Raw genomic sequence first — 10,668 nt, 5'->3', positions numbered from 1 at the left:
CCCTCACCACCTTCATTTGAGGGTATTCCCATCAGCAAAAGAGGAGGAGAGTCCCTGGGCCCTGCAGCAGCTTCTGCTTGTCTGCCAGGTGCCTCCCTGGTCGGAATTGCATCTTCAGTCCCCATGGGAGGAACTGGCCCTGGTCCTGATGAACCTGTGCCCCTCTGGACACCTGCAGCCTCTGCGGAGGTTCCTTCACCTCCTGAGGCACAATCCCAGCATCGTGCTGCTAAATTGAGCTGTTGCTGATGCTGCCCGGTACAGGTGATGCCATCAGGTCTACCCCCCTGGCTGCTGTGTTTCAGGCGTGCCTGAGGAGATCCCCATAACGGCCCCCACGGGCTTCCCCGGTTAACCCCGGAACCACCTGCAACTTTGGGCAAGCAGCGCAACTCTTCCCCCATACACTAGGAGGCCTAAACCTACACTGCTCGCACTGGCTCAGTTAGCTCCTGCTCCCACTTTTTTTTTTTTTAAAGGAGCCACTGACAAAGAAAGAAAAAGTAAAATCAAGTATTTTCCTGTTGCTGGTCACCAACAGGGGAAGAAGCTCTTCGAAGGAAAGAGGGAGCCAGTACCCTATCAGACCCCCAGGATAATGCGGGTACGAGCAGTCCAGGGATCACCATCCCCCTGCTCACCTGGCTCTACCTGAGGGATGGTCCACAACGGCACCTAACAGCTCAGGGAGCTCCAGAAGATGATTGTCTCTAAACTTAAGAAAAAAAAAGAAGACTCTAACCAGCCTGCAAGTTTGGACTGCTACCATCTGCTGGAGCCAGAGAAATACTGAGTGACTGCCAGTGCCACTCTAGGGTATGGCAGTGCTTCAAAGTTGTTGTTCTCTGCCTCCATCTACTGGACTGCTTCTCTGGACTGAGTTGGGGTATGAACAGGAACGATAATTGCCTAGGGTGCCAAATGCACAGGCCAAACAGGATCCTGCCCATTTGAAAAGAACGCTGTTATGACGCTTTGGTACATTTTGGGGTGAAGGGAGGAAAGGGGCTCCTACATGCCAATTTCCAGTGTCTTCCATCCCTCAATCTCCAACCCTGCTTATGGGTGCAAAGCTCAAATTTTAAGTCCAGCCTTGCCTAGAAAGCCAATTAGCCTTGCACCGGCCCTGTCTTTAATTCATGGACTTCAGCCATCTCCTTCAGATCCTGAAGCTTACACACCGCATCTTGAACAGTCCCAGCTCTGCCAAGGAGTCAGTCAGTCAGTTTTGCTCTGCTCTATACTCTCATCTCACTGACTAGTTATACTCCTGGACCTAACCACATGCCCTCTCACTTAAGAGGTGATAGTATAGTACTTAATCACTTATTCTGTACCTTTCCCCAAAATGGTGGTGTGCCTGAGCAATCCGACTATCTATGAACCACTGTCCCTACCTCTTCATCTCCCTTCCAACATAAAACATGTTTATGTACCCCCTACTCGTTTTCATGTTTTCAATACTATATTTTAATTTTAACAAGTCTAATCTTGAGGAACGCTACCTGATGAATAATGGTGGGTTCCAGTAACATGCTATAAATTTTATTTATTTATACTATTTTTTTTCTTTTTTGCATTGCTGTTTTGTTCATTTTCCAGGCGCCACGGCCCCCGCTCTTATTCCTCGGTGCGCCACAGAGCAGCGATAGCCAATCACTCCGCACAGCAGCGGCACTGCCCCCCCCCCCCCCCCCCAACCCGGCGACTGCCCGGCCAATCAAAGCCAAGGAAAGAAAGCCCTCTCCTGTTCCACGCCTTCCACAGCGCTCCGCCTCGTTATTGACGACTCGACCAATGGTAAGCACCTCTGAAGCTCGCGCGTGGTTTTTCTCCTCTCACGTGATAAGGAAGCATTTAAAGCCTTGAGGCTGTACGGGTCGCGGTTGGGCCCCATCGGTAGCCATGAAGTGAGTAACGGGTGGGAAGCGATGACCCCTATTTGCTGATAACGCGCGGTGTATGGAAGGGACGCTTGTGCTGTTGCAGCTGATCTGTGGTCTGTGTTTGTATGCGCGCCTGTTTGCCATGGTGCACCGGTGTGTGAGGGAGGCATTGCTGTCTTCGGTCTCAGCTGCCTGTGGTTTTTTTTAGTAAAAATAGATGTGATCCTTGTCTTATTACCATTTTTATCAATTTGTGAGCCATACGAATAATACAAGTGTATCATTGTTAAATAAACAACGCAAGTATACCACAGGAACCAGCGATCTTAGTATCAAGTTCATAACCCGGAGAAAAAAAAAAGGGGAAGAGCAGAGGTGGATGGACTATGGCCCATGGCACCGGTCCGCCTTTTGGCTCGGAGAGCAGAAAGAGCGTAGCGGGAGTCGTTGTGGTTGATTGCAGGAGACAGGCTGTTGAATCGTGGGACCTCCCCAGACTGGGACCTTCAATGTGGCTCCCGGGCCAATAGGTTTGCCCACCCATGAAGTAGAGAGCCATTTCCAAAGTAAATAAATAAACATAGGCAGCCACTAAATAGGCTTTTTCATACAGACATAAACAGGGAGAGACAGTATCGAAATCTAATTTCAACAGTTACCTAACTGAATTGTTGAATAAAACCAAGGCGTTTTGGATCCACAAACCAAAATGCAGTGCCTGTGGATTTAACCTGACATCCAGCTGGCTTTCATCATTTTAATTCAGCCCTAGGCCCAGCACCTTTTTGCCTATACATCCCCAAAAAAACACCATCGGCTTTCCTGAGCGCCGATAAGAGATATCGGATCGAGTAAAATTTGAACCGTGACAGGGGGAGTCTAGTTTTGATACTGAACCTTTCAGCACCCAGTTCTGATCCTGCTCTAGAGCAAATGTAACCATTAACATGGGCTATAGGTGACTATAATCACTAAGCGAGCGTTCTGACTGTTGTTAAATTATCAGTTAAGCTAGATGTTAACTGATAACGACTTTTTTTTAGGAAGACGTAAGCCTTTATCAGGGACTGCAGACCTGTATTGTTTTAAAAATCTTAGCATAAGAACATGCTGAATCAGATCAATGGGCCATGAACTAGGGACCAGCATCCTGTTTCTGACAGTGGTCATTTTTGATCTCTAGAAAATATCCTATTACTCATTTCCAGATGTAGGAGGTGGTGATCTCTGTCTTCCAAAAGTCTTCACACCCTTGAACATGTTTCTTGTTCTATTGTCTAAAAAATACAAATCAAAATGCATTAAAGTAGGAGTTTGTTTCACTGATCTACACAATGTACAGTACATTTTTTGTGAAAGAACCATTAAAGAAATATTTGAAAAGAAATTAAGAATAAAATACAAAGAAGTCTTGATTCCATAAGGCAAAGTGGCTAACTCCTCTCCTCAAAAGGTACAAACAGGCCTGTTTTTCAGTATACCCACAGCAAATATGCATGAGAGAGAGTTGCATTGAATGGAGGCAGTATATGCAAATCTATCTCATGCATATTCATTGTAGATATCCTGAAAAGTGCATCTGTTTATGGCTCTTGACGATCAGAGTTGGCCATATGACTTCACTCTCCTGTGAGGAAATCTCCACTAAACCTTCCTCCGCAGACTGAGACTACCCAGTAAGAGCCGTCAGTACAGTCCCAATTTTCAAAGTTCCAGGCTCATACTGTAATGGAGAAGAAGACTGTAGAAGCTCCAGATGTAGTGTGTTCAACAAAGGAGCAGCCTCTGAGCTGGAAGACTAGCAGAATAGATGCAGCTTTCATTGCTGGGAGGGCTTCTGGTGATTGCATCAATCCCATGTTGGTCTGCTGGTGGCCCACTAACCATGAGTCTATTGGCCCTTTGATGACTGAAGCAGCAGCTTCCACTGGGGAATACCGCCACAGCTGGCTTCTCTGCTTCAGCATCTGAAAGTAAGAAAAAGCGCAGATTCTTGCAGTGGCAAGCGGGGCATAGTATGAGAAGGTACAGAGAAGGGCTACCAAAATGATAAGGGAATGGAACAACTCCCCTATGAGGAAAGACTAAAGAGGTTAGGACTTTTCAGCTTGGAGAAGAGACGACTGAGGGGGGATATGATAGAGGTGTTTAAAATCATGAGAGGTCTAGAACGGGTAGATGTGAATCGGTTATTTACTCTTTCGGATAGTAGAAGGACTAGGGGACACTCCATGAAGTTAGCATGGGGCACATTTAAAACTAATCGGAGAAAGTTCTTTTTTACTCAACGCACAATTAAACTCTGGAATTTGTTGCCAGAGAATGTGGTTCGTGCAGTTAGTATAGCTGTGTTTAAAAAAGGATTGGATAAGTTCTTGGAGGAGAAGTCCATTACCTGCTATTAAGTTCACTTAGAGAATAGCCACTGCCATTAGCAATGGTTACATGGAATAGACTTAGTTTTTGGGTACTTGCCAGGTTCTTATGGCCTGGATTGGCCACTGTTGGAAACAGGATGCTGGGCTTGATGGACCCTTGGTCTGACCCAGTATGGCATTTTCTTATGTTCTTATGTTCTTATGCTAACTTCTTGCTTCATCTCCCCATCTTCTGCCTTTGTGCTCATAGGTGTTTTAGCAGTGGTTTTCTTTCACCCTCTTAGCAGGGAACCAGCACACTACTGAAACTTGCATATAATTCTTTAAAAGGAAGAGTTGGGTGGTAATAGTCAGATGCTGAGTGTACTGGTTCCCTGATGAGAGCTAGATGGGAAGGAGGAAGGCATAAAGCCATGCTTCATGCGAGACAGATAAGGTCTTTCCCTATTGGTCCTAGAGTTAGGACATGGTCCCTTGCACTCATTATTTTGATCCGCATTCTTGTGAGTTGCAGGGGCAGGCCTCTTAACCTGCTGCCTTGTTCTCAGGTTGAACATCGATGGCCTCCTGGTGTACTTCCCATATGATTACATTTACCCTGAGCAGTATTCCTATATGCTGGAGCTGAAGAGGACCCTTGATGCAAAGGTACTGCAGAACGGTGCCTCATTCCGAGCACCCTTCCCCCATTCCCTGCTAACTCAGGCTACTATGTTGTCCTGTCCCGCAGTGCCCTCCCTTAGAGGTCTTCTCCCTGTTTTATAAAGTTGTAAATAACTATGTCATTTGCATTTCTCTTTCCTGCCTTTTATGTTTTGCTCTCTGCCTATCCTTTTTCTTCTCTGTACTTCTTGTCTTTTTTTTTTTTTTTTTACCTCTGCAATCCTACCCTCTTCCCCTGCTATCACACTCCCTGCTGTCCCCTTTCCACTCTTTCTCATCCTAAGGATCTCACTCTTGCCCCTTGTCTCCCCCCAGGGTCATGGTGTGCTGGAAATGCCGTCAGGCACTGGGAAAACAGTCTCTCTCCTGTCCCTCATTGTGGCATATCAGCGGGTAAGTGTAGTGCTAGCCTCTCATTCTTTGTTACCCAGCAAGCCAGTCTTCTGTCTCAGGCCCGAATGAAGGAAGGTATGCTCGACTGTGTGTGCAGGTTAACTCATGGACGTCCATACATTTTTGTGCGAGGGACTTTAATCCCAGTTTAAAAAAAACTTTGTATTAATAACTAAGCCAAAACAGCATTACTGAAATAAAATTCAATCTGCACGCTTGGCACAGCTAGGACATAACATATCATCACTCGGTACAAGACCATATTATATCAATGGCATGCACAACATATTAAAACAAAATGCGTAGAAACTGATGAGACATAGGGCAGAGAAAAAATGAATAATGTCACCAACTGGGTGAGAACATTTTACACGTTTAGGCTACAAAATTCCCATATGCACATGGTCTGTAGCAAGATTTCAACCTTGTATATTGTGGTAATCCCAAAGTTTAACCCAAATCTGATTGTGTATATATATATATATATATATATATTTTTTTTTTTTTTTGTAACTTTTTATTTTTAAACCGTTCTTTAACACAATAGGCACAACAAATAGTTCAATTACTGGCGCAAGTGGAATGGAGACTCAAATTGTAAAACTGTCCTCTTCCAAAAAAGAAACTGACAAACTACACAATAGTTTTTCACCAAATCCAGTAAGGTTCCTAGGTTCTGTCAAGGTGGGCAACATTGTCTCTCAAAAGATACGTAATCCGTTCCATGGACGCCACCTCAGCCAATCTTGAGCTCCATGCTAGGCTTGGACTTCCAGAAAAATGCTATGGTCAGATAAGCTGAATGCAGCATATGAGAGATAAGAGAACGAGTCTGTACAGTTCCTCCTTCCTGACCCCAAAAGTTCAGTAGATGGAACAAAAAATGGGTAGTGTTTTGTATAACATCTTATATATTGACCAGAACTCTGCCATGAATCTACAGTCTCACCACATATGTAGGTGTGAAGGCTCCAACATAGCGAGCTAGATGTACTAAATTTAGTGTAGTATTTGGGGAATTGGTATGCATGATGTAATAATTTATACATTAACTCTCGACTCTTGTTGCACAAAATATGGAACTCCAATCAATTCTCATGTCCTTTTTTTAGCATAAAAGTCCATTTTTCAATCTGGACTACTTCGAACAATTTGGGTCCGTCAGTGTAGCATGACAGGTAAACCTTTCCAAAAGTTAGTAATGGCAAACCGTGCCACATCTGGGAATTAAGCTTCTTCGTGTTGCGTGATGCATCAAAGTCTCCCTAAAATCCCAATAACCCATTTCTGGAGTGGGATCAACCTGAAATTCAAACATAGCTGTTATTGCTCTGAAACCTTCCACCTGGAAATCTGACAGCTTAGGAGAAGGCTGCTATGTATGGATGTGAGAACCTCTAAAACCACAATGCCTCCAACCCAAAGGGCTGGCCCTTGCATCTGACTTTGAGAAAAAAGTTGGGTGTTGATACCTAAACGGTTTCTTTCAGACAGTCGCGCGGGCGTGTATGTATGTGCACATGCCAGCTCGCATCCAGAGGCGCATCCATTTCATAACATGCATATGTCTGTGTGCATACATTATAAAATCGGCAGTGCATGTGCACACAGTTTTATATGGGTGCACACGTGCGCGCAAATGCCGGCTGCACCATGTAAGGGGGGGATTTTATTACATGTGTGCGCTGACGCAATTACCAGTTTTCCCAGTTTGCCCAGGTAAAGGCTAGGACTTCCTGACCCCCCCAATTAACCTGCCACTCTTTTAGCCTCAACCCTTCAATCCTCACTGACTAGCCTCATTTTTTTTTATTACATCCATAGCAGAAATAAAGATTTGCAGATGGGGACTCCGGCGCATGCTAGTGCACGTAAATAGTTACTCGCTGTTTTAATGCTAAAATCTGGGCATGCCCATGCTCCGCCCATACCCTGCCCTCTTTTCCCCAAAAATCTTAGTGTGGGTACTCGTTCGTTTTTAAAAATCTAAGTAGTGTGCGTCAGCCCGAGAGATGTTCATATCTCCCGTCTTTGGCGCCCTGAGCTTTTAAAATGTAATCCCTAGTGAGCCTTGCACCGCAGTACATCCCAAGCCTCACTTTCCAATGGAACAGAAGGCTTACTATTTTATCCAGCTACTAAAGGTTGAACTCTACAGTCTACACAAGGGCCATCCAATAATCCTATTCTATGACACAGCAACTTTACTCCCAATTTAACAAGGAGTTTAGCACATAAAAAAAAATGTGTGCACAAACCTTAGTAAAACTGTTGGCACAAACTAGTGCTCCTGTGTGCGAATCCCATGTTAAGCAAATGCCATGTCACTCCCCAGTGCAGAGATGTGTGCAGGATTAACACACATTTCAAAGTTAGTGTTATCGCTAGTGGTTTGTTGTGCCCCTAAAAATTAGAAGCACTAAACATGAGTTAGAGACACAACTTTTATGCCCTTAATGCGAGTTTTATATGTAAAACCTTTCTGCATGTAAATCATGTTTTCTGCACGTCAATATGCATAAACTATATTTTGTATGCCTAAATCTTGTTTTATGAAATGAAATACTGGTGAACTATGTGGTAAAAATATATAGAAAAATGATGAACCACATATAAGCGTGAATGCCACTTTTTATAATACAAGTGTTAATCCTCATAAATGAGCAAAAGGCACAGACGCAGGAGAGTTTTTATAAATTGTTCACTTATGATAATGCAATTTTTTTGTTGCAAAGTGTAACAAAAATGCCTGCTCCACGTGTTTAATCACGGGGTTTTAACACTTGGTAATAATGTATGCCACTTTTTTGAAACGACACAGCGCATGTTTCGAGATCTTCGTCAGGGGCTGTTCGTCTTAGTGTCTTAGTTGGAGGTTTTTCTTGCTACGGTGTTTCAGCAAAAACACTCCCGCGTCTGTGCCTTTTTCTCATTTACGAGGGTTAACACTTGTATTATAAAAAGTGGCATTCCCTGTAGATACCAGGATCAGTCCAGACGGTGGGTTATGTCTCCCGTCCAGCAGATGGAGTCAGACAAAGCTTCGGAGGGTGCTGCCTCATAAACCAGTGCACCCTCTGTATCTTTCTGACTCCAGCAGATAGGAGCAGGGGAACCTTGGCTTCCCCAGTATATGGAGAGAGTTATTCTTTCTTTCTTTTCTCCTTTGTACTTTTGTTTTATGGATCAAGTTATTTAGATTGAAAAAAAAAATAGTTGATTATACTGCCTTAACTTGCAGACAGATCTGCTCTTTCACACTGTCTGGTTTCTCCTTTTCCTTATTGGTTGTATGGGGTAAGTCATTCCTTTAGGTTCTCCTTGAACCAGCTCTCCTGGGGGTGCATGTTGGAGGTTTCAACCTTTCCCCCCCTGCCGCGTCCCGACCCGCAGCCCTGAGAAGCGCATTCCTCGGGGCTGCTGACCGCAGAGAGGTAACATTCCTCTGCTGGCGCTCGTGCTTCCTCGGGGTTGGTGAGTTTGAAAGTGGAGGTGTTTTCCCACTACCCGCGGCACCGCCTGTGTTTCCTCGCGGCTCTCCCCCCCCCCTCCCCCTTGCTCTCATGCCGAGGGCTCTCAGATGTGCAGCGTGTGGGGAGCCGGGATCGAGGCTCTCCCGCGAGGGGATTTGTACGAGGTGCCTCCCTGGTGGGGAGGGCACCTCGCAGCCAGCGGGACGACCTTCTTCGCGTGGTCAAGCGCGCCTTCACAGGCAGGGGCCGGCTCCGATTCCGCTTTGTGTGGGAACGGCGAACATCTTGGTCTCAGAGCCAGCTGCACCGTTGCCCTCAGGAGAGGATTCGGAAGATCTTGCTGCGCTGTTACCACCGGTTTTAACACCGGTTCCGCCTCTGGGACCCTATTTACCACCTGGGGATCCCCCTGCTTTGCCCCCCCCCCCCCCCCCCCAGGGCCCGCCTCTGTTTTCCACGGACTTTGTGCTCCTCATGCACAACGCATATCTGGCAAGAATGTCCCAGCCTCCGGATTCCGCAACAGGGCCTCCGCCCCCCAAGGTGCCCAGGGCAGCTGATACTCCTCCCGGGGGAGTCCTCTAGGGAGTCGAGGTCCCAGTGGGGGGGGGGGGGGGCACTGGTGGCCCCTCAAGGGTCCTCCCGGGTGCGTCTCGCTCTTCCCCTATGGGGGGGGGGGGGGGTGTGGACTTGGTCCCGGATCCTGGACTAGATGATCCTCTGCTTGGCCTGGATGATCCCCTGCTCGCTGCCCACATGGAAGGGGACAACCCTAGGGTGCTCCGGATCTTTCAGAGGGATGCTCTCATTCCACATATCCTCCAAGAGCGGGACATTGAGTCCCCCTGAATCCACCAGGACCCACTACCTCGGGGAAGAAGGGGTACCCAGTGCTGGTGGGCCTCCGTCCTCCGACCAGGGCTTTTCCTTCCCATCCTACCTTCCTGCAATTGTTGGCTAGGGAATGGGATGCGCCGAAGCCTCTCTGAAGGGCTGCAGGGCAATGGATAAACTGTACCCTCTCCCTGAAGACTTCTTAGAACTACTTAAGTTTCCGAAGGTCGATTCCACAGTCTCGACTGTCACGAAGTGTATGACTATCCCGGTCACGGGAGGCACAGCTCCGCGGGACCTGCAGGACAGGAAACTGGAAGTCTACCTCAAAAGGGTATTTGAGGTTTCCGCACTGGGAGTCCGAGCGGTCATCTGTGGCTCGCTTGCGCAAAGAGCAGGACTTCACTGGGTACAGCAACTCCTTACCTCTCAGGAGCTACCGCCAGAGGAAGCAAGACAGGCAGACTGTCTGGAGGCGGTTAAAGTCTATGGAGCAGATGCCCTGTATGACCTAGCAAGGTCAATGGTCTCAGCAGTCTCGGCACGATGTCTCCTCTGGCTCCGCAACTGGTCGGCAGATTCCTCATCTAAGTCACAGTTGGGATCTCTTCCTTTTAAAGAGAAATTCCTTTTCGGGGATGATTTGGACCAGATCATCAAGTCACTTGGAGAGAATGCGGTACATCGCCTCCCAGAAGATCGTCCGCGAACCTCGAGATCATTTAATCCCTCCAGAAGTCGGTTCCGCGGGCAACGCCGCTTCCGCACCACCAGACAGACGATGCCTCGGATGCCCTCTTCCAGATCTCAGTCCTGGTCTCATTCCTTTCGAGGCCGTAGACCAATTAGGGACGGGGTGGCCCAAGGGGCTCCCTCCAAGACCTCTCGATGCCAGACTAACCCCACTCCCCGACCCCCAGGATCGGGGGACGAATCTCTTTTCTATGAGGAGTGGGTCCAGTTCACGTTGGATCAGTGGGTACTAGACATCCTAAGACACGGCTACTCATTGGACTTTGCTCGACCTCCAAGAGACAGATT

At 47.0% G+C, this 10,668-nt stretch overlaps 1 protein-coding gene across 3 annotated transcripts in view; it reads left to right on the top strand.

Moving 5' to 3' along the window:
• The first annotated feature begins 1,836 nt into the window (after positions 1-1,836).
• Positions 1,837-10,668, top strand: part of ERCC2 (ERCC excision repair 2, TFIIH core complex helicase subunit) — a 43,788-nt gene continuing 34,956 nt past the window's right edge. For all 3 annotated transcript variants that reach the window (XM_029571703.1, XM_029571702.1, XM_029571704.1), the window contains exons 1-3: positions 1,837-1,910; positions 4,813-4,912; positions 5,243-5,320. In XM_029571703.1, the coding sequence (XP_029427563.1) occupies positions 1,906-1,910; positions 4,813-4,912; positions 5,243-5,320 (183 nt within the window). In that variant the 5' untranslated portion in view covers positions 1,837-1,905. The remainder of the gene's footprint in view (positions 1,911-4,812; positions 4,913-5,242; positions 5,321-10,668) is intronic.

Source organism: Rhinatrema bivittatum, chromosome 11 (genome assembly GCF_901001135.1).
Source record: "Rhinatrema bivittatum chromosome 11, aRhiBiv1.1, whole genome shotgun sequence".
Taxonomy (NCBI): Eukaryota; Metazoa; Chordata; class Amphibia; order Gymnophiona; family Rhinatrematidae; genus Rhinatrema; species Rhinatrema bivittatum.
This window is presented reverse-complemented; position numbering and strand designations above follow the sequence as displayed.